This window comes from Lasioglossum baleicum, chromosome 19 (genome assembly GCF_051020765.1).
Source record: "Lasioglossum baleicum chromosome 19, iyLasBale1, whole genome shotgun sequence".
Classification (NCBI taxonomy): Eukaryota; Metazoa; Arthropoda; class Insecta; order Hymenoptera; family Halictidae; genus Lasioglossum; species Lasioglossum baleicum.
The window spans coordinates 1,391,207-1,416,190 of record NC_134947.1 but is presented as its reverse complement, the minus strand read 5'-3'; the positions used below and the strand labels follow the sequence as shown (position 1 = coordinate 1,416,190).

General features: G+C 37.9%; 1 protein-coding gene and 1 long non-coding RNA gene across 2 annotated transcripts in view; one reads left to right on the top strand and one right to left on the bottom strand.

Annotated features, from left to right (window-relative positions):
* The window catches only part of LOC143218514 (uncharacterized), a 145,773-nt gene that overhangs the window by 10,036 nt on the left and 110,753 nt on the right, over window positions 1–24,984 (bottom strand). The gene's annotated exons all lie outside the window — the stretch shown is intronic.
* On the top strand, window positions 6,767–24,852 carry Obp59a (Odorant-binding protein 59a). The gene is made up of 6 exons (XM_076443698.1): window positions 6,767–6,875; window positions 12,087–12,343; window positions 14,268–14,403; window positions 14,479–14,514; window positions 24,398–24,589; window positions 24,692–24,852. The coding sequence occupies exons 1-6, from the start codon at window positions 6,813–6,815 to the stop codon at window positions 24,713–24,715; spliced, it is 708 nt and encodes a 235-aa protein (XP_076299813.1). The 5' UTR covers window positions 6,767–6,812; the 3' UTR covers window positions 24,716–24,852.

Here is a 24,984-nt window from a genome sequence, read left to right as displayed (position 1 = left end):
GCCCCTCCGGTTCCCCCTCCAACCGTTCGGATTCGTCAATTGTGAGAGACGGAGAGAAACGGTATACAATTTTTAAAAATTCCGATAGGAATCGCATGTCAAAATCGTATTGTTGGCATTGCGGAACATCCGGACACGATGGAAAATTCTGCAAGAATCGACCGCGTAGTCCGCGATTCCAAAGAGATTCGCGAGATTCGTCCGTGGAATCGAACAAATCTTTAAACTTCGATCGCGCTCACCGTACAGGCGACACGATGAGCGAAAACAAAGAAGTTCGCCAAAGAACTGTCCGCTTCGAGGAAAAACCCTCATCAAGGAAGCTCCAGCACCACGAATCAAAATCAAAATCCCAGAACTGGAATCAGGCACGGGAGAATTTCTAATTGATGGTGGAGCATCCGTAAATTTAGTAGTTCTTGACGTTTTAGGAGAAGGAGCAGAAATTGTTTCACGCGAAGAAATTCAAATAACTGGTCTTACTACAAATCCAATTCGCACTCTAGGAACTACGATACTTCACATACACGAAGCTCCTGCGTTTTTCTACGTAGTGAAGCGCCTTGCAATAGAAGCAGATGGACTTATAGGAAGCCCATTTTTAAAACAGGAAGAAGCAGAAATTTCTTATTACCATGGGACACTGGTATTAAAAAATAAGCCCATCAGGCCTATTCGATTTTCAAATTACCAGCAGGACTCAGATGTACGGACCAAACATCGCATCGATGCCCGAACATCTCAACAGATTGCCATAAGAATAGCTAATCCAAGGATAAAAGAAGGCTATTTACCACGCATAAAAACACACAAACAACTCTACATAGGAGAAGCCGCCGTCCTGAACGACGGAGGAAAATGTCATGTTATGGCAACCAACACTAGCGAGGAAGCCATAGACGTAGAAATAGAGCCACAAATCGTGGAACCTTACGACATTTTGAGCACATCAGATGAAGATATTTATTCAGAGGTACGTCAACATTGTAATTTCAAAACTAGAGAAGATAGGATACAGGGAATCTCCGAAACGCTAAATTTGAGTCACCTGAACAAAGAAGAACGGTGTAGCATCACCGCATTGATAAAGGAATTTCCCGATCGATTTTATCTCCCCGGAGATAAATTAGGGAAGGCATCTGATTTCAAGCACTCCTTACATACAACTGATGAGATTCCGATTAACACGAGACAGTATCGCTACCCTCCTGTACACCAAGAGGAAATAAAAAAGCAAATCAATGGCTTATTATCCGATGGTATTATTACTCCGTCGAAATCTCCGTACAATTCACCCTTGTGGATTGTACCCAAAAAACCAGACGCGCAAGGAAACAAACGTTGGCGCATGGTAATAGATTTTCGTGCGCTTAACGAGAAGACCATTTCCGATAAATATCCACTGCCTCAAATTACGGAAATATTGGATCGTCTCGGAGGAGCCAAATACTTCTCCGTTTTCGATCTTGCCAGTGGGTTCCACCAAATAGAAATGGATCCGAAAGACAGACAGAAGACAGCTTTCACCACCCCTAATGGACATTATGAATTTTCACGAATGCCGTTTGGTTTGAAAAATGCACCACCTACTTTTCAACGCCTCATGGATCAGGTATTAACTGGACTCCAGGAAACGGACGTTTTCATTTACCTGGATGATATCGTGGTTTACGCTGCGTCATTACACGAACACAACATTAAAGTCAGGAAATTATTAAACCGTTTGCGAGAACATGGTTTAACTCTTCAAACCAATAAATGCGAATTCTTACGAAAAGAAGTTGCATACCTTGGACATATTATTTCAAGACAGGGAGTAAAACCTGATCCCCGAAAATTAAAGGCTGTCAAGGATTTCCCAACGCCTACCTCACAGAAAAATATACAACAGTTTTTGGGTTTAGTAGGATATTACCGAAGATTCGTACCAGATTTCACTACAAAAGCAAAATCTTTAATTGACCTTCTAGGAAAGGGCAAAAAATTCAAATGGACTGAAGAACAGGAAAACAGTTTTAAGCAGTTACGTGAAGAACTCTGTCGAGAGCCTATTTTACAATATCCAGATTTTAGCAAACCATTCGTCGTTACAACAGACGCCTCCGAATATGCCGTTGGAGCCGTGCTTAGTCAAGGCGAAATAGGAAATGATCTGCCGATCGCTTATGCATCGCGCAGCCTCAACAAAGCAGAGAGAAATTATTCAGCCACGGAAAAAGAATGTTTAGCAATGGTATACGCCGTCAAATATTTCCGACCGTATGTGTACGGAACAAAATTCACATTGGTTACAGATCATCGACCATTAGTTTGGCTGCATTCTGTGAAAGATCCGACATCAAGACTCATGAAATGGAAGCTCCGACTATTAGAATATGATTATCAGGTTGTCCATAAATCTGGAAAAACAAATAAGAATGCTGATGCATTATCACGTAATCCTACTTCCACCTGTTTACCACTCATCCCGAGGGAAGTCAAAGACCCCGATTTTAAAATCCAAATACCGAAAACAGCTGTCGACGCTGTTTCAATAGGACAACGCGTCAGACAACTACATCGAGACCGAGAAAAACGGCCGAAATATCAACAAACAAGCAGCAGTTCAGATGAGACGGAACAACCCGCCCTGGGGAAGGTTCAACACTCACCAATTATTAACATAAATAGAACTCTTCCGAGTTTATCTAAAGAGATAGTGATGCCAGACGAAGATCAGGACAACGCACACCATTTTTTGCCCGCAGCAAACTCCACAGAAATTTTTTCTACGGATAAGAATACGACCTTATCTGGTGATTTAATTTCGTTTGAGGAGCCACTGGAAAACACCGTTATAGAGAATAGGAACAATTTACAGCAGGATGTACCCTACATACCGCAGGTACCATTTCCTGAAATAGGTGGAATTTTGCAACCCAACGTAATTCGATTTCCAAACAATATAATACGCAAAGCAAGGACGCGGCAACTACCTGATCGCACAGCCGACCCTTACCCATTCTTTGACGCCGATACCGATGGTTCTTCTACCGAAACTGACCTGGAAGCGCCGCCGGAACCGAAACAGAGGATTAGCATTTCTTCAAACACCCTTACCGCAAAGGAAGACCATTATGTACATTTTATATCAGCTGATCGCAACCTAATAACCCCCGTAGGAAAACTGTTATTGGACACGGGATTGATAAATAAGCAAGAACTTTTAGCTGCACGACCGAAAAAGGGACAGGTCATAATTTCAAACAATGGGTTATTTAAAACCTTCAGCATTGTAATTTCCGATAACTTCTATGATAAACCAAAAGGATTGGATATAATTAATGGATTGAAAACTCTTCAATCTGCTTTAGAACAAAATAGGAGCAAATCTTTTCGAATATCCGCCACCGGAGATCATCATAAATCATCGCCTGATGAACTTTTCAAAGCATTAAAAGAAGTCTTTACAGATTCAACTTATCAAATTACAATATGTAACTGTGTTATTACTACACCTTCCGTAGAAGACAGGCAAGAAATCATCCATGAAGCACATGATAGCCTAATAGGAGGGCATAAAGGAGTTACAAAAACCTACAATCGCATTCGATCAAGATTTCATTGGCCGCACATGCGCAACGAAATTCAGGATTACATCCGAAAATGTAAAAGTTGTCAGGAGCAAAAATTAGTCAGAACGAAAACTCGACAACCTATGTTGATCACCGACACACCGTTGGACGCATTTGAAAAAATTTCATTAGATACCGTTGGACCATTACCAATTACACCTGGAGGGAACCGATACATTCTCACCATGCAGGACAATCTAACCAAATATTGTATTGCAGTAGCGATACCTAATATCCGAGCCACTACCATCGCAGATGCTTTTGCACGGCATTTTATTGCAATATATGGGACACCTCGAGCCATACTCACGGATAAGGGAACCAGCTTTATTGGAACTCTTATGACAAATCTGTCAGAAATATTCAAGATTAAACAAATCACCACCTCCGGATACCGACCACAAACTAATGGATCATTGGAGCGAAGCCATATTGTTCTTACAGAATACCTCAAACACTATATGGAGAACTACGAGGATTGGGATTTATTAATTCCGTTTGCAATGTTTTCTTATAACACGTCTGTTCATGAAGCTACCAACTTCACACCATATGAATTAATTTTTGGTAAACAGGCTCGAGAGCCAACCTCATTTCCAACCGGTACAATTTTGAAGACATATGGAGACTATTTATCGGAACTAATAACAAATATAGTCCGAATCCGTAATATAGCAGCAAATGGAAACCATGCATAACGATCTTCTAAGGAGCAGGACTACCTCCACCGACAGCAGTCTCTACCTGAGCACCACCTAGCAATAAGTACACTTACACCTACACTACACTCGTTAAAAATTTTTTCTCTTCAGTTTATTTTTTTTTCTCTCCACTTTTGTTTTTTCTTTTTTCTTAAAGTCTATTGTATCTAGGACGTTTCCTTCCTGATGAGAAAGCATCACGGGAACCGCGATGTTTCTTCTTGGTGGGGAGATGTTACGGATGACGAACAGGTGTTCAATATCATCTCTGGCAGGAACCGTCCTAGATAAACGAACAGAGTTTTTCTCCAGATAAACATACATAACTGTTTAGGTTAGTTTAGGGCCCAAACGTACGCACGACCAACTGGTCGTTGACAAAATACGAATGTTCACTTGAAGGGTACTGACAAGTACCACCCGTCATTGAAGGGCTATATAAGCCCTTACATTTCTACTCTCGTGGGCTAGTACTGTCGTAATCACGAATAGTGTCGCGTCGTGCTGCATCTCGGAAGTCAACTACCAGTGAGATCGGACGTTCGTTCCTTTTGAATCAAAGTTTAACCGTACAGATTCCGCGAGTTCGGTCTAAAATCTGTTAGGCAGTGACAAGGTTGCTCCGAGTCCCCCGCATTGCCAGTGCGTCAACACCGTGCGTCTTAGCTTAGGTAATATCACCTTTCAATTTCTTTTCTATTCTAAATTCAGTTCATTCGCGACACAAGTACACTTGTAGAACGAAACTCTATAGTAAGAATATATTTGTCTTCTTTAATAATTAACTCAAATTCATTAAACCCATAATTATCGTCCAATATCCTAACCAAGTAATTGAACGTCCCCACATGATACAATCTTACCGCTCGGATTGTATCAATTAAATTATACTAGTTACGAGGCTTACTAATTATCCTAGCAATTCCCTGATTAACCATCAGGTTCTTTCGCGACATTCCAATTGTCCGAACAGAGATTTATCCAACCTAGCGGCTCCCCAGTTTTGCATTGGGTTCGTCCGCATCCTAACAGCTCCCTGATTTCGCATCAGGTTCGTCTGTGCTATTATACAACCTCCTAGCAGCTCCCCGGTTTTGCATCGGGTTCGTCTGCGTTTGACTCCATTCCTAGAGGCTCCCTGACTTCGCGTCAGGTTCGTCCTCGCTGTCAATAATCCTAGCGGCTCCCCAATTTCGCATTGGGTTCGTCCGCGTTCCTTAACTAACAAATTTATATCATATTCCTAGGGTAATAACCCTTCGCCGGCCACTCGTGCTGCTCGCGGCCCTGGCTCGTAACAAAAGATTACTTATTTAAAAATATTATAAAAGATTACTTATTTAAAAATATTATAAAAGATTACTTATTTAAAAATATTATAAAAGATTACTTATTTAAAAATATTATAAAAGATTACTTATTTAAAAAATTGTTCAAATAAAGAATAATAATAGATAATACTTTAATAATACATAATAATACAAATTTTTGTAATTATTTGTTCAAAATGTTGATTTGTATAACATTATAAAAAATCATCGATATCATCAGAATCATAGCCGAAACCGAAATCAAATTTAATCACGAGTATAAAAAGATCGCGTCCGAGTTTGGCTAATCTGTGTAATAATGTAATCCGAATGTCTCCGGCTATCCGTGACGATCAAGCATCCGACGCGATCAAGCTACCCGATGCGATCAAGCTACCCGATGCGATCAAGCTACCCGATGCGATCAAGCTACTCGATGCGATCAAGCTACCCGATGCGATCAAGCTACTCGATGCGATCAAGCTACTCGAACATTCAGATGTCTCGAGTACTCGCTCGAGCTCGCTCGACTTTCTCCGGCTCGACCCGAACCCGTATATGCGGGAACCCGCGCACCCCTACTGATTTCGCATTAGGTTCGTCTGTGCTATTATACAACCTCCTAGCAGCTCCCCGGTTTTGCATTGGGGTTCGTCTGCGTTTGACTCCATTCCTAGAGGCTCCCTGACTTCGCGTCAGGTTCGTCCTCGCTGTCAATAATCCTAGCGGCTCCCCAATTTCGCATTGGGTTCGTCCGCGTTCCTTAACTAACAAATTTATATCATATTCCTAGGGTAATAACCCTTCGCAGGCCACTCGTGCTGCTCGCGGCCCTGGCTCGTAACAATTTCTTCATCCAGAACCCCGAAATATCCTTTTTCCTGTTTGAAAAGATATGGATTCTAGTGGAGACAATGATCAATTTTATGATCTATTCAATCACGATTGCGCAATTCGCGACACGCAGCGAGCGCACAATTGAAATGATCGTAACCGGATGCATCGTGCCACCAAAATGTCACAAACGTCCACTGAACTCAAAGCCTTTTCAAACTCACTGTGACAGATAATTACTGTCGAAATGTTTTTCCTGTTCGGTTTGCTTATATACTCGACGAAATGCAGATTGGTTTTCAGTAATCGTGTATCGGTTCGTCGAAGAGTAGAAAAGAGTATTTATTCATACCATGAAACATTTCGTTCGGCTCGCTTTGTACAGCATGATTTTGTTCTGTCTTAACATGGGTAGCGTAAGTATATTTAATTGTTAATAGTGCGACGCGACGGTAATTTACCCAGATAGCACACGACGTCTTAAAGACGTTCATTTTACGTCTATTTGAGGTCTGCAAGTCTGATGTCCTAAAAAGTCGTCTTTAAGACCATAAACAGTGTGGTTTTTATATGTATAGTCACAATCTCAGTATTAGCATTGGTATTATTTGTTCGAGTTACTGTTTTTGCTGCAATTTCAATTTCAATCGCAATATTCAATTCCAATCTCAAATTCAATTTCAATTCCAATATCAATTTATATAATATTTTAATTCCAATTTCAATTTATATTTTAATTCCAATTTCAATTCCAAATTGAATTCCCATTTCAATTCCAATTCCAACTTCACTTTTAATTTCAATTCCAATTCGAATTCCAATTTCAATTCCCATTCCCATTTCAATTTCAATTCCAATTCCAATTCCAATTCCAGTTTCAATTTCAAATTCAATTGCAATTTAAATTCCAGTTCCAATTTCAATTCCAATTTCAGTTTCAATTCCCATTTTAATTCCAAATGCAATTTCAATTCCAGTTCCAATTTCAGTTTCAGTTGCAATTGCAATTTTTATTGTGATTTTAATTGTAATTGTAATTTTAATTTTTATTATTATTATTATTATTATTGTGATTTGAATTGCAATTTTAATTTTTATTATTTTCATTGTGGCTTTATTTGCAATTGTTATTTTTATTACATTTTTTATGACAATTCCACATGCGTTCTTTCGATAAAGCTATTGGGTTGGCAAGAAAGTAATTTCGGTATTTTAACGTGAAATAGAGCCCAATTTTTTATCCAAACTATGAATTTTAATGAATAAGATATTCTTCATTTTGTTCGATGATCTTTTATGCCAACCCAATATTTAATGGTTTAACTTTAAACTCATTTTTGACGAAATCAATTTTTACTCTTTCCTTCTTTTAATTTAATTAACATTTAAAGTCCTTTTAGACTTCAACGCCTCCTGAACGTCTTGTGTTAGAAAACGGTACGTCTTAAAGACGTCTGTTTGACGTCTAGAAGACGTTCGTAGGGCATTCGGGAGGTCTTTAAGACGTCCCCAAGAAGTCTTAAAGCTCCATGAATGTTAAATAAACTAAAAGGAGGTAAGAGTAAAAATAGATTTCGACAAAAACGAATTTAAAATTAAGCCTAGTTTTATCAGAAGAACGCATGTGGAATTGACATAAACAGTGTAATAAAATTAACAATTGCAATTGAAATCACACTAAAAAGAATTGAAACTAAAATATCAATTACAATTAAAATCACAATAAAAATTGAAATTGCAACTGAAACTGAAATTGAAATTGAATTGATACTGAAATATTTGTATTGAAATTGGAATTGGAATTGAAATTGGAGCAAAAACACTAATTCGAACAAATAATACAATTGCTAATACTTACTAAAATTGCAATTAAAATCACTACAATAATAATAAAAATTAAAATTACAATTAACATCACAATAAAAATTGAAATTGGAACTGGAATTGATATTGAAATTGAAACTGAATTGATACTGAAATTGGTATTGAAATTGGAATTGATATTGTTACGAGCCAGGGCCGCGAGTAGCACGAGTGGCCGGCGAAGGGTTATAAACCCAGGAATATGGTATCAATTTGTTAGTTAAGGTACGCGGACGAACCCAATGCGAAATTGGGGAGCCGCTAGGAATGTAGACAGTGAGGACGAACCTGACGCGAAATCAGGGAGCCTCTAGGAATGGAATCAGACGCAGACGAACCTGATGCGAAATCAGGGAGCTGCTGGGAAGGTGAAACTTCGTGAACGAACCCAATGCGAAATTGGGGAGTCACTAGGAAATGACGCGCAGACGAACCCGATGCTAAACCGGGGAGCTGCTAGGAGGTTGTAGAATAGCGCGGACGAACCCAATTGCGAGATTGGGGAGCCGCTGGGAGGTTGGATAAAAGCACAGACGAACCTGATGCGAAATCAGGGAGCTGTTAGGATGCGGACGAGCCTGATGCGAAATCAGGGAGCCGCTAGGTTGGTATAGTTTTCGTGGACGAACCCAATGCGAAGTCGGGGAGCCACTAGGTAGGAAAAATCTCTATTTGATAATTGGTAAGGCGCGAACGAACCTGATGCGAAATCAGGGAGTCGCTAGGATAGTTAGTAGACCTCGTAACTAATATAATCTAAATGATACAACCCGAGCGGTAAGGTTGTATCGTGTGGGAACGTTCAATTACTATATAAGGATTTTGGACGATAATTATAGGTTCAATGAACTTGCTCTAATTACCAATAACACAAATATATTCTACTTATAAAATTCTGTAGTACAAGTGTGTATGTGTCGCGATTGGAAATGAGAGAAAAAGATATGAAATGTGAAAGAAAGAATTTACCTAAACTACGGTGCTCGGTTTTCACGCACTGGCAATGCGGGGGACTCGGAAACAACTTCAACACTGACCAATAGACTATAAACTAGGAGTGCGCGGGTTCCCGCATATACGGGTTCGGGTCGAGCCGGAGAAAGTCGAGCGAGCTCGAGCGAGTACTCGAGACATCTGAATGTTCGAGTAGCTTGATCGCATCGAGTAGCTTGATCGCATCGGGTAGCTTGATCGCATCGGGTAGCTTGATCGCATCGGGTAGCTTGATCGCGTCGGATGCTTGATCGTCACGGATAGCCGGATACATTCGGATTACATTATTACATAGATTAGCCAAACTCGGACGCGATCTTTTTATACTCGTGATTAAATTTGATTTCGGTTTCGGCTATGATTCTGATGATTTCGATGATTTTTTATAATGTTATACAAATCAACATTTTGAACAAATAATTACAAAAATTTGTATTATTATGTATTATTAAAGTATTATCTATTATTATTCTTTATTTGAACAATTTTTTAAATAAGTAATCTTTTATAATATTTTTAAATAAGTAATCTTTTATAATATTTTTAAATAAGTAATCTTTTATAATATTTTTAAATAAGTAATCTTTTATACTATTTTTACAAGAACGCTAACAATCGAATGATTTTAATGGCTTTGTTCACGCGACAGAAACGTGCAATTTCCGCACGTCGTTTGTTTTAGCCTTTCCTTTGTTTTGACGGTTAAAACGACTTTGTTGCATTTCAGATTATTGAGATACAGCTAATGTCCGATACTAGGTGCTGTCCGGGGCTAGGGGAACTCCCCCTATATAAATATATATATATATATTTATATAGGGGGAGTTCCCCTAGCCCTATATATATATGTATATATATATATATATATATATATATATATTACAGATATTTATTTATTTAAATAATCGTTTTGACAATAAATTCTTATTCAAACAATAATTAAAATAATGTAAAATAAACAAGTTTCTATACATTATAAAAATTTATTTATTTAAAAATTGTTTAAATAAATAATAATAAATAGCTATATAAATAATAAGTATACAAACGGATTTGTATACATTATATTTTGCAGCATAAAAATTTATTTAAATAATTGTTTAAATAATAAATACGTATTTAAATAATGAGTATATAAATAAAATTGTAAATATTACAAAAGATTACTTATTTAAAAAATTGTTCAAATAAAGAATAATAATAGATAATACTTTAATAATACATAATAATACAAATTTTTGTAATTATTTGTTCAAAATGTTGATTTGTATAACATTATAAAAAATCATCGAAATCATCAGAACCAAAGCCGAAACCGAAATCCACAACCGAAATATATATATATATATTGTATATTTCGTCTTATAAAACCGAGTTCATAATTTAGGACCGCATTAGTGCGAATTACGAATCGTATGTTTAATCACGAGTATAAAAAGATCGCGTCCGAGTTTGGCTAATCTATGTAATAATGTAATCCGAATGTCTCCGGCTATCCGTGACGATCAAGCATCCGACGCGATCAAGCTACCCGATGCGATCAAGCTACCAGATGCGATCAAGCTACCCGATGCGATCAAGCTACTCGAACATTCAGATGTCTCGAGTACTCGCTCGAGCTCGCTCGACTTTCTCCGGCTCGACTCGACTGTCGGGTTCCCGTAAATTTCGGGAACCCGCGCACTCCTACTATAAACCGAACAAACGGAATCTATAATGTTAGACTTTGATCCGAAAGGTACTTTAGCCCGATCTCGTTAGAAGTTAACTTTCCGAAATGCAGCACGACGTGACGCGATACGTGTCTACTGCAGTACTAACCCACGAGAGTGAGAATCTAAGGGTTTATATACCCCTACAATGAATGGAATACTTTGTTCATTATCTAATCGCGCTTAGAGATTAGGGCTTAGGGCCAGACTCTCATTTTTGTCACTTCTAACGAAATCGGAGCCAGAGCTCGGTCCTAAATCAAAGGGTTTGAAAGGTTATCTAGGACGCTTCCCGCCAGAGACGATCTGGAAGAGATTCCTGTGAGAAACGAACGGAATATATTCTCTATCCGTAACAATATTGAAGTTGGAATTGAAATTGAAACAAAAACACTAATTCGAACAAATAATACCAATGCTAATACTTACTAAAATTGCAATTAAAATCACAATAACAACAATAAAAACTGAAATTTCAATTAAAATTAAAATCACAATAAAAATTGAAATTGCAACTGAAACTGAAATTGAAATTGAAATTGAAATTGTAATTAAAATTGGAATTGTAATTAAAATTGGAATTGTACTTAAAATTGGAATTGAAGCAAAAACACTAACTCGAACAAATAATACCAATGCTAATGGGTAACCACACTGTTTATGGTCTTAAAAACGTCTTTTTAGGATGTAAGACTTTCAGGCGTAAAATAGACGTAAAATGGACGTCTTTAAGACGTCGCGTGCTATCTGGGATTGACACAGATCTACAAAACGTATTTTTAAAATTATATCGATATGGACGGACATAAAAAAGTTGTAAAATTCACCTTTTGGTATTTTCTACATATACGATCCGTCCAATTGTAATTTCTAAAAAATTTGGTTCCACAATATGCAGTAAATTAATTGCTTTAACTTCTTCAAGAAAACTTTGAATCGTATAATCCAATATTAAAAAAGCTATCGTTCTTTTGAGAGGGTCCGGATATTAATGGAATCACTCTGTACAAAGCTTTCGTTCATAGAAAAGCACAATACAGAAGCATTGTTTTCTTTCAGTGTTTAAAATGTCGCACGAGAAGTCAAGAAGTAGATATGCAGTTCCAGAAAGTGTATAAAACCTGTCTGAAACAACACGGCGGTCAAAGTACAGATACCAATGATGATTCTATGTCATCGGATGACGAAAGTTCGGATAGCGAGAGTTCGCAAGACGATTCTAGTTCCGAAAAGATTTTTTATGATAAACATATTTTCTATAGTAATAACGACCGGTCCTCTTATCGTAATCAATCTATGAATAATCAAAGAAACAGGTATACATATATACGATCTATTGATTACATTACATATTACATAGATGTACAACAGGCCGTTAATTTTAACTCGAGAGCACCTAAATTGTAGTCGGCAATGGCAGTGTCTTTTCACTTTTTCAGCTCGATCTCGGCTCGCTACGGTTCCTTTCGTCTCGCTCCCCGTGACGGCCCTTGTCCTCGAGGCAGATCACGCGCGTATTACTCCCAAGTAGCCACGTACGTCCCTAAAACATACGGTTCACGTCCAAACGTCCTACGTCCATTCTGCGTACGTTTTAGGGACGTACGTGGCTACTTGTGGCTACTTGGGCTAAAACAGGACACCTAAATATCTCTTCAGGTTATTGTGATGCAAAAAATATTTGTTACGTAATGTTGGGCATGGTGTCAATGGACCAAATATCTGGCACGAATATTTTTTCCGAAGCTCATTTTTTTAGTTATCAAGGTCATTATCGATGTTTTTTTCATACATAACTACATTTTTATTTTATTGCCTCGGGTAACTGATCGGAAAATACATTCAGATATGTATAATAACATGACTTTGAGCTTGATCTGAAGGTAAAACTTTAATTTTCGAAGATCAAGGTCATTTCAATTCAAGGTCATGTTATTAAAAGTACATATCTGAATGTACTTTTCGATCAGTTACCCGACGCAATAAAATAAAAATGTAGTCATGTATCAAAAAACGTCGATGACCTTGGTAACTCAGAAAAAAATGACCTTCGGAAAAAAATATTCGTGCCAGATATTTGGTCGATTGCATCACAATAACCTGAAGAGATATTCAGGTGTCCTGTTTTAGACGAAACACCCTGTATGTATACAGTGACTCCCATTAATATTCGGACGCTCTCAAAAAAATGGTAACTATTTTAACATCAGACTATACGATTTGAACTTCTTTAAGAAGTCCAAACAATTGGTTTGCTACACAATGTGACAAAAACTGTTGAAATAAATTCCAAGGTGTCGAAATTGCAGAAAAAATACTATAAAAGTTGCATTTTACAACCTTTTTATGTGGACCCACATATCTAATTGTAAATCTCCATATATGTCCACATAAAAAAATTGCAAAATACAACTTTTTAGAACTTCCTCTGCATTTTCAATATGCAATTTCTTTCAAAAATTTTTTTCACATCGTGTAGCAAACCAATTGTTCTTATTTCTGAAAAAAGTTCAAATCGTATGGTCCAATATTAAAAAACTTATCGACTTGTTAACAGTGTTAACAGTGTCCTATTAGTGGCAGTTACTGTAAATATTGAAGTTCTAAGGTGTGTATCTGATGGTGATACCAGAATCAATCCTGTGAAGGCCATTCCCACGCAGCACAAAGACGTCTTTAAGATGTCGGCAGTTGGCACACATTCAGACGTCTTAGAGATGTCCCGAATGTCCTACGAACGTCTTGTGTTAGAAAACAGTCCGTCATTAAGACGCCTGTTTGACGTCTAGAAGACGCTCAGAAGACGTTCGTAGCACATTCGCGAGGTCTACATATAAGACGTCCCTAAGAAGTCTTAAAGGTCCATAAATATGAATTAAATTAAAAAAGAAGGGAAGAGTAAAAATAGATTTCTTCGACAAAAACGAGTTTAAAGTTAAACCTAGATTTATCAGAAGAACGCATGTCAAGATGACTTCAACGACCTAATACTTAATACATGCCAATATGTTGAAGTGACCTTGAAGGCATTACCAAATACACGCCTTAAAACCATGTACATCCTAAATGTAGTTATTTCTTCTACCAATCAATAGTAGTGGAAATAATTGCATAGATGCTCGATCGAGTTAAAATTTACACCCTGTGTGTGTACAAGTATAATTAAAATTCCCAAAGTAATTTATTCTTTTCGAGCGCAAAGCAATCATCGGTACATGTAATAACAAATAGAAATTATAGAGATTATCAAAACACAAAACAAAATCGTAACGGAAATCGCGGAGACTCCTGGAATTCGAGGGATTCTCGGAATAAAAAGGACGATTTTAATAACGGAGATTCGCGTTACGACAACAACACAGACTATGAAAAAGCAGTAAGTATATCTAGCTGGAAACTATAGATTAAATAAACTTTATTCAGTTGCAATAATCAATTGTTTATATTTCAGTGTGTCATACAGTGTTTCTTCAATGAATTGAACGTCGTGAGTATATGTATATGTATAAATGACGATATACATGTACAGTAGCCCACAAAAGTGTTCGTCTGCCCTTTAAAACAGAATAACTTTTTTATACACGTACCAAATCTTGATGTTTTGTAAGCAATTAGAAGCATTGGTTTACTAAATGATTTGAAAAAACATTTTCCAAAGATTATAATTTACAACCCAGATAGCACGAAGACGTCTTTAAGACGTCTGCACTTGGACATACAGACGTCTTAAAGATGTCCTAAATGTCCTACAAACGTCTTCCGAACATCTTCCGAACGTCTCCTGAACGTCTTGTGTTAGAAAACGGTACGTCTTAAAGACGTCTCTAAGACGTCTGTTTGACGTCTAAAATACGATCAGACGTTTTTCAGACTTAAAGGTCCATAAATGTTAGTGAAATTAAAAGAAGGGCTGAGTAAACATAGATTCGAAAAAACGAGTTTAAAGTTAAATCAACCTTTATCAGAAGAACGCATGTGGAATTGACATAAAAAGTGTAATAAAATTAACAATTGCAATTGAAATCACAATAAACATAATAAAAATTAAAATTACAATTAAAATCACAAATTGAAATTCGAATTGGAATTGAAATTGAAATCGATATTTGAAGTGAAATTGGAATTGAAATTGGAATTGAAGCGAAAACACTAATTCGAACAAATAATACCAATGCTAATACTGCTAGATTATGGGTATGCAAAAACCACACTGTTTATGGTCTTAAAGACGTCTTTCCCAGATAGCACATGACGTCTTAAAGACGTCCATTTTACGTCTATTTTAGGTCTCAAAGTCTTACGTTCTATTAAGACCATAAACAGTGTGGTTTGCCCATTAGCATTGGTATTATTTGTTCGAGTTAAAGTGTTCTTGCTTCAACTTCAATTCCAGTTTCAGTTTCAATTCCAATTCCAATTTCAGTTTCAATTGCAGCTCCAACTCCAGTTTCAATTCCAATTCCAGTTTCAATTTCAATTCCATTTTCATTTCCAATTCCAGTTTCAATTGCAATTCCAATTTCAATTTTTATTGTGATTTTAATTGTAATTGTAATTTTAATGTCTATTATTTTTATTGTGATTTTAATTGCAATTGTTATTCTTATTACATTTTTTATGAAAATTCCACATTCGTTCTTCTAATAAAGCTATTTTTGGTTTAACTTGAAACTCGTTTCTGCTCGAAATCTATTTTTACTCTTCCCTGCTTTTATTTTAATTACATTAATGCACCTTTATATTTATGACTTCTTAGGGATGTCTTGAAGACCTCCCGAATGTCCTACGAACGTCTCCTGAACGTCTTTTAGACGTCAAACAGAAGTCTTAAAGACGTCTCTAAGACGTACCGTTTTCTAACACAAGACGTTCAGGAGACGTCCGTAGGACATTCGTAACATTTTTAATGTCTGAATGTCTAACTGCAGACGTCTTAACAACGTCTTGGTGCTATCTGGGTTTTAGGATGTAAGACTTTCAGACCTAAAGTAGACGTAAAATGGACATCTTTCAGACGTCGTGTGCTATCTGGGCATAAAAAACGCAGTCTGTCCAGAAAGAGAAAGACGATTTTATGAGCATTTAATTAGCTATTTTAATATTTAAAAGCATTGGGGCACGGTTTCCTTTTAATTATCAGGAACAACGACCCTGGGCAGTGAAGAATCTTTAGGGGGCGAGTTGAACGGATAAAATTTTTTGGCCTGGTCCAAGAATTGCCAATGTACAGTAGCGCGTTATATACAGTATACGAACTATATAGTTGAGGCCCCCAGCAGGGCGAATTAAGGGGGTAGTATACCCTCGATTTGTAACTAGAAAGGGACTAGAATCTTACTAGAAAAATGGCTCGAAACATGGGTTTGCGCGCTGTCGGTTTTCGTCCTTATTTCAGAAAATTTTGGGCTGAGCGAGGGCTTATTCTAAAGAGGAAGGTTAAACACACTGCGCCCTGGTTACGAGGTTAACGAGATTATGTTTATAACTAATAATATTAGTGTCCAAGGTAGAGAAAAAATCTAGGAAAAAAAACCAGCACATTTCAATGCATTTTTCTGTCTCCAAAAGACTTTATGACTTATGAGATGACCAGGGCGCAGCGCGTTGAACCTTCCTCTTTAGAATGAGCCCTCACACAGCCCAAACTTTGCTCAAATAAGGACAAAAACCGACAGCGCGCAGACCCACTTTTTCGGACCCAAAATCTAGTGAGATCCTAGTAAATAGCAAATATCTAGCAAATAACTAGAATCTTACCAGATTTTCGATCGAAAAAGTGGGTCTGCGCGCTGTCGGTTTTTGTCCTTATTTGAGCAAAGTTTGGGCTGTGTGAGGGCTCATTCTAAAGAGGAACGTTCAACGCGCTGCGCCCTGGTCATCTCATAAGTCATAAAGTCTTTTGGAGACAGAAAAATGCATTGAAATGTGCTGGTTTTTTTTCCTAGATTTTTTCTCTACTTTGGGCCCTCATATTATTAGTTATAAACATAATCTCGTTAACCTCGTAACCAGGGCGCAGTGTGTTTAACCTTCCTCTTTAGAATAAGCCCTCACTCAGCCCAAAATTTTCTGAAATAAGGACGAAAACCGACAGCGCGCAAACCCATGTTTCGAGCCATTTTTCTAGTAAGATTCTAGTTCCTTTCTAGTTACAAATCGAGGGTATACTACCTCCTTAAGGGGCTAGTCTACCCTCGATTTGTAACTAGAAAATTACTAGAATCTTACTAGATTTTGGGTCGAAAATATGGGTTTCGTACTAAACGTTGTTTGACCTTATTAGAACAAATTGTGGGCTGTGTGAGGGCTCATTCGAAAGAGGAAGGTTAGACGCAGCGCGCTTTTCTCACGAGGTTAACGAGATTATGTTAATAATTAATAATATGAGGGCCCAAAGTAGAGAAAAAATCTAGGAAAAAAATCCGCAGATTTCAATGCATTTTCTGTCTCTAATAGACTTTTTTGACTTATGAGATGAGAAAAGCGCGCTGCGTTGAACCTTCCTCTTTAGAATGAGCCCTCACCCAGCTCAAAATATGCTCGTATAAGGTCAAACAACGTTTAGTTCCGAACCCATTCTTTCTAGTAAGATTCTAGTTATTTGCTAGATATTTGCTATTTACTAGAATCTTACTAGATTTTGGGTCGAAAAAATGGGTTCGGAACTAAACGTTGTTTGACCTTATACGAGCATATTTTGAGCTGGGTGAGGGCTCATTCTAAAGAGGAAGGTTCAACGCAGCGCGCTTTTCTCATCTCATAAGTCAAAAAAGTCTTTTAGAGACAGAAAATGCATTGAAATCTGCGGATTTTTTTCCTAGATTTTTTCTCTACTTTGGGCCCTCATATTATTAGTTATTAACATAATCTCGTTAACCTCGTGAGAAAAGCGCGCTGCGTCTATTCTTCCTCTTTCGAATGAGCCCTCACACAGCCCACAATTTGTTCTAATAAGGTCAAACAACGTTTAGTACGAAACCCATATTTTCGACCCAAAATCTAGTAAGATTCTAGTAATTTTCTAGTTACAAATCGAGGGTAGACTAGCCCCTTAAGGGGGTAGTATACCCTCGATTTGTAACTAGAAAGGGACTAGAATCTTACTAGAAAAATGGCTCGAAACGTGGGTTTGCGCGAATCGGTTGTTTGTCCTTATTTGAGCTAATTGTGGGCTGGGTGAGGGCTCATTCGAAAGAGGAAAGTTCATCACACACGGGTCTGGTCATGATTTTAACGAGATTATGTTTATATCTAATAATATGAGTGTCCAAAGTAGAGTAAAAATCTAGGAAAAAAACCAGCAGATTTCAATGCATTTTTCTGTCTCCAAAAGACTTTTTGACTTATATTATGACCAGACCCGTGTGTGATGAACCATTCTCTTTAGAATGAGCCCTCAAGCAGCCCAAAATCTGCTCAAATAAGGACAAACAACCGATTCGCGCAGACCCACTTTTTCGATCGAAAATCTAGTAAGATTCTAGTAAATAGCAAATATCTAGCAAATAACTAGAATCTTACTAGATTTTCGATCGAAAAAGTGGGTCTGCGCGAATCGGTTGTTTGTCCTTATTTGAGCAGATTTTGGGCTGGCTGAGGGCTCATTCTGAAGAGAATGGTTCATCACACACGGGTCTGGTCATAATATAAGTCAAAAAGTCTTTTGGAGACAGAAAAATGCATTGAAATCTGCTGGTTTTTTTCCTAGATTTTTACTCTACTTTGGACACTCATATTATTAGATATAAACATAATCTCGTTAAAATCATGACCAGACCCGTGTGTGATGAACCTTCCTCTTTCGAATGAGCCCTCACCCAGCCCACAATTAGCTCAAATAAGGACAAACAACCGATTCGCGCAAACCCACGTTTCGAGACATTTTTCTAGTAAGATTCTAGTCCCTTTCTAGTTACAAATCGAGGGTATACTACCCCCTTAAGGGGGTAGTCTACCCTCGATTTGTAACTAGAAAGGAACTAGAATCTCACTAGAAAAATGGCTCGAAACATGGGTTTGCGCGCTGTCGGTTTTCGTCCTTATTTCAGAAAATTTTGGGCTGAGTGAGGGCTTATTCTAAAGAGGAAGGTTAAACACACTGCGCCCTGGTTACGAGGTTAACGAGATTATGTTTATAACTAATAATATGAGGGCCCAAAGTAGAGAAAAAATCTAGGAAAAAAAACCAGCACATTTCAATGCATTTTTCTGTCTCCAAAAGACTTTATGACTTATGAGATGACCAGGGCGCAGCGCGTTGAACCTTCCTCTTTAGAATGAGCCCTCACACAGTCCAAACTTTGCTCAAATAAGGACAAAAACCGACAGCGCGCAGACCCACTTTTTCGATCGAAAATCTGGTAAGATTCTAGTTATTTGCTAGATATTTGCTATTTACTAGGATCTTACTAGATTTTGGGTCCGAAACCTGGGTCTGCGCGCTGTAGGTTTTTGTCCTTATTTGAGCAAAGTTTGGGCTGGGTGAGGGCTCATTCTAAAGAGGAAGGTTCAACGCGCTGCGCTCTGGTTATCTCATAAGGGGCTAGTCTACCCTCGATTTGTAACTAGAAAATTACTAGAATCTTACTAGATTTTGGGTCGAAAATATGGGTTTCGTACTAAACGTTGTTTGACCTTATTAGAACAAATTGTGGGCTGTGTGAGGGCTCATTCGAAAGAGGAAGAATAGACGCAGCGCGCTTTTCTCACGAGGTTAACGAGATTATGTTAATAACTAATAATATGATGGCCCAAAGTCGAGAAAAAATCTAGGAAAAAATCCCGCAGATTTCAATGCATTTTCTGTCTCTAATAGACTCTTTTGACTTATGAGATGAGAAAAGCGCGCTGCGTTGAACCTTCCTCTTTCGAATGAGCCCTCACACAGCTCAAAATATGCTCGTATAAGGTCAAACAACGTTTAGTTCCGAACCCATTTTTTCGACCCAAAATCTAGTAAGATTCTAGTAAATAGCAAATATCTAGCAAATAACTAGAATCTTACTAGAAAGAATGGGTTCGGAACTAAACGTTGTTTGACCTTATTAGAACAAATTGTGGGCTGTGTGAGGGCTCATTCGAAAGAGGAAGGTTCAACGCAGCGCGCTTTTCTCATCTCATAAGTCAAAAAAGTCTATTAGAGACAGAAAATGCATTGAACTCTGCGGGATTTTTTCCTAGATTTTTTCTCGACTTTGGGCCATCATATTATTAGTTATTAACATAATCTCGTTAACCTCGTGAGAAAAGCGCGCTGCGTCTATTCTTCCTCTTTCGAATGAGCCCTCACACAGCCCACAATTTGTTCTAATAAGGTCAAACAACGTTTAGTACGAAACCCATATTTTCGACCCAAAATCTAGTAAGATTCTAGTAATTTTCTAGTTACAAATCGAGGGTATACTTAAGGGGGTAGTCTACCCTCGATTTGTAACTAGAAAATACCTAGAATCTTACTAGATTTTGGGTCGAAAATATGGGTTTGCTGGTTTTCAGTTAGTGTCCTTATTTGAGCAAATTTTGGGCTGGGTGAGGGCTCATTCGAAAGAGGACGGTTCACCGCAGGGGGCTCTGGTCATGAGGTTAACGAGAATATGTTTATATCTAATAATATTAGTGTCCAAAGTAGAGTAAACATCTAGGAAAAAAAACCAGCAGATTTCAATGCATTTTTCTGTCTCCAAAAGTCTTTTTGGCTGATGGGATGACCAGAGCCCCCTGCGGTGAACCTTCCTCTTTCGAATGAGCCCTCACCCAGCCCCAAATTTGCTCAAATGAGGACACTAACTGAAAACCAGGAAACCCATGTTTTCGACCCAAAATCTAGTAAGATCCTAGTAAATAGCAAATATCTAGCAAATAACTAGAATCTTACTAGATTTTGGGTCGAAAACATGGGTTTCCTGGTTTTCAGTTAGTGTCCTCATTTGAGCAAATTTTGGGCTGGGTGAGGGCTCATTCGAAAGAGGAAGGTTCACCGCAGGGGGCTCTGGTCATCCCATCAGCCAAAAAGACTTTTGGAGACAGAAAAATGCATTGAAATCTGCTGGTTTTTTTTCCTAGATGTTTACTCTACTTTGGACACTAATATTATTAGATATAAACATATTCTCGTTAACCTCATGACCAGAGCCCCCTGCGGTGAACCTTCCTCTTTCGAATGAGCCCTCACCCAGCCCAAAATTTGCTGAAATAAGGACACTAACTGAAAACCAGCAAACCCATGTTTCGAGCCATTTTTCTAGTAATATTCTAGGTATTTTCTAGTTACAAATCCAGGGTGGACTACCCCCTTAAGTATACCCTCGATTTGTAACTAGAAAATAACTAGAATCTTACTAGATTTTGGGTCGAAAATATGGGTTTGCGGCCAGACGTTGATTGACCTTATTAGAACAAATTGTGGGCTGTGTGAGGGCTCATTCGAAAGAGGAAGGTTAGACGCAGCGCGCTTTTCTCACGAGGTTAACGAGATTATGTTTATATCTAATAATATGATGGCCCAAAGTCGAGAAAAAATCTAGGAAAAAATCCCGCAGATTTCAATACATTTTCTGTCTCTAATAGACTTTTTTGACTTATGAGATGAGAAAAGCGCGCTGCGTTGAACCTTCCTCTTTCGAATGAGCCCTCACACAGCCCACAATTTGTTCTAATAGGGTCAATCAACGTCTGGGCGCAGATCCATGTTTCGACCCATTTTTCTAGTAAAATTCTAGTTATTTGCTAGATATTTGCTATTTACTAGAATCCTACTAGAAAAATGGGTCGAAACATGGATCTGCGCCCAGACGTTGATTGACCCTATTAGAACAAATTGTGGGCTGTGTGAGGGCTCATTCGAAAGAGGAAGGTTCAACGCAGCGCGCTTTTCTCATCTCATAAGCCAAAAAAGTCTTTTAGAGACAGAAAATGCATTGAAATCTGCGGGATTTTTTCCTAGATTTTTTCTCGACTTTGGGCCATCATATTATTAGATATAAACATAATCTCGTTAACCTCGTGAGAAAAGCGCGCTGCGTCTAACCTTCCTCTTTCGAATGAGCCCTCACACAGCCCACAATTTGTTCTAATAATGTCAATCAACGTCTGGGCGCAAACCCATATTTTCGACCCAAAATCTAGTAAGATTCTAGTTCCTTTCTAGTTACAAATCCAGGGTAGACTACCCCCTTAAGGGGGTAGTCCACCCTGGATTTGTAACTAGAAAATACCTAGAATATTACTAGAAAAATGGCTCGAAACATGGGTTTGCTGGTTTTCAGTTAGTGTCCTTATTTGAGCAAATTTTGGGCTGGGTGAGGGCTCATTCGAAAGAGGAAGGTTCACCGCAGGGGGCTCTGGTCATGAGGTTAACGAGAATATGTTTATATCTAATAATATTAGTGTCCAAAGTAGAGTAAACATCTAGGAAAAAAAACCAGCAGATTTCAATGCATTTTTCTGTCTCCAAAAGTCTTTTTGGCTGATGGGATGACCAGAGCCCCCTGCGGTGAACCTTCCTCTTTCGAATGAGCCCTCACCCAGCCCAAAATTTGCTCAAATAAGGACACTAACTGAAAACCAGGAAACCCATGTTTCGAGCCATTTTTCTAGTAATATTCTAGGTATTTTCTAGTTACAAATCGAGGGTATATAGGCTCTATTTGTAACTAGAAAATTACTAGAATCTTACTAGAAAAATGGCTCGAAACGTGGGTTTGCGCGAATCGGTTGTTTGTCCTTATTTGAGCTAATTGTGGGCTGGGTGAGGGCTCATTCGAAAGAGGAAGGTTCATCACACACGGGTCTGGTCATGATTGTAACGAGATTATGTTTATATCTAATAATATGAGTGTCCAAAGTAGAGTAAAAATCTAGGGAATAAACCAGCAGATCTCAATGCATTTTTCTGTCTCTAATAGACTTTTTGACTTATATTATGACCAGACCCGTGTGTGATGAACCATCCTCTCTAGAATAAGCCCTCACCCAGCCCAAAATCTGCTCAAATAAGGACAAACAACCGATTCGCGCAGACCCACCCTTTCGATCGAGAATCTAGTAAGATTCTAGTTATTTGCTAGACATTTGCTATTTACTAGAATCTTACTAGATTTTCGATCGAAAAAGTGGGTCTGCGCGAATCGGTTGTTTGTCCTTATACGAGCATATCTTGAGCTGGATGCGGGCTCATTCTAAAGAGGAAGGTTGATCACACCACGCTCTGGTCATCATATAACTCAAAAAGTCTTTTAGAGACAGAAAAATGCATTGAAATCTGCGGGATTTTTTCCTAGATTTTTTCTCTACTTTGGGCGCTCATATTATTAGATATAAACATAATCTCGTTAAAATCATGACCAGAGCGTGGTGTGATGAACCTTCGTCTTTAGAATGAGCCCTCATCCAACTCAAAATATGCTCGTATAAGGTCAAACAACTACATGGCGCAGACCCAAGTTTCGGACCCAAAATCTAGTAAGATTCTAGTTATTTTCTAGTTACAAATCAAGCCTATACTACCCCCGCGCGGGCCCTGTAACAAATGTTACCAGGCATCCCTAAGTTTTATGTGATAATAAAACGAATGACCTTTTTTTCTTTTTTAACCAATCTGTCAACGGTACCCAGTGCTATTGTACGATTTTAATTGTGGAAGGTAAACATTTTTTCTTGAGGGGCCCCTACCCCCCCCCCCCCGGTGCGCCGCTCAGATAGCACACGAAGTCTTCAAGATGTCCATTTTACGTCTATTTTAAGTCTGAAAGTCTTACGTTCTAAAATAAACAGTGTGGTTGGGTTAGGTGGTTTTTATAGCAGACCTCTTTTAGACGTCGTTTTTACGTCTGGTTAAGTCTTACTTACGAAAAAGACGTCTGAAAGACGCATTTTTGCTGCTGAAGGAAGACGTCTAAAAGGCGTCTTTTCGGAGACGTCGTTTTTCACGGCTGAAAGAAGATGTCTTTTAGACGTCTCATTTCTGCCGTAAAACGACGTCTCCAAAGAGACGCCTTTGGGACGTATAAAAAAGACGTCTAAAACAGTCAAAGTTCGTCTAAAAGACGTCTATTAGACGTACCGTTTTGTAACATAAGACATTCCAGTGTCGTTCTAGAGACGTTCCAGCGACTTTCGAGACGTCTGAATGTTTTGCGGCAGGTGTCTAAAAAACATCTTTTAGACGTCTCAGTGCTATCTGGGCACTGACTCTGGGGGTGTCGTAAAAGAAATTCGGAAAGTCGAAAATAAGTGCCACCCTAATGTACATATAAGAAAAATAGATATTTATTATTTAGATATTATCCTATATGTGCAATCAATTAAAAGTTTATTTTATCTCGGTTTTGAATTGAAATCAAATATGACATAAACTGGTTAAAAAACGATAGGTTGATCAGAAGGGTTTTCCGGAAAGAGACTCGGTAATTCCATTAATGAATCAAGATATTCGAGATACGGAATTGAAAGATTTTGTTGAGGAATCGATTACAGAATGCTTCCGTTATCTTGAATCGAATAAGAAAGATAAGTGTGAATTCTCCCAGAATCTTTTAAAGTGTTTAGCTGAGAAAGGACAACAAGTGAGTGCATACTTATAGTAGTACATGTAGAGTATTTAGAGAGGATGTTTCTTTGCGTTTTTATTATATGTATATTACTTCTAACAACATTTTTCATTTCAGAATTGTGAAGACTGGGACAATTAAAGGAACGAGAAAATCTATTAAATCTTCTCGATACATGTATTTTAAAAGACAAAGATATTGTATTAAATAAATAATACGTTGAGTATTATTGTCAAATATATTTTCCATGAAATATAAAACAATAAAAACAGTTTGAATACACTTTATCACAATGCTATACGATGCTAATATTTTAAGATTTTTATACTACATATTCGTTTGCGTTTAAAATATTACAAATCAATGCAATATAAATATTTTACAATATTTACAAGCAACATTTTTAAGTG

Excerpts from the sequence above, each read along its gene's own strand:
- Obp59a (XM_076443698.1), top strand. The coding sequence starts at position 6,813 with ATGAAACATTTCGTTCGGCTCGCTTTGTACAGCATGATTTTGTTCTGT. Across the intron at positions 14,404-14,478 it reads ACACAGACTATGAAAAAGCA|TGTGTCATACAGTGTTTCTT; the intron begins GTAAGTATATCT and ends TTTATATTTCAG. Across the intron at positions 24,590-24,691 it reads TAGCTGAGAAAGGACAACAA|AATTGTGAAGACTGGGACAA; the intron begins GTGAGTGCATAC and ends TTTTCATTTCAG.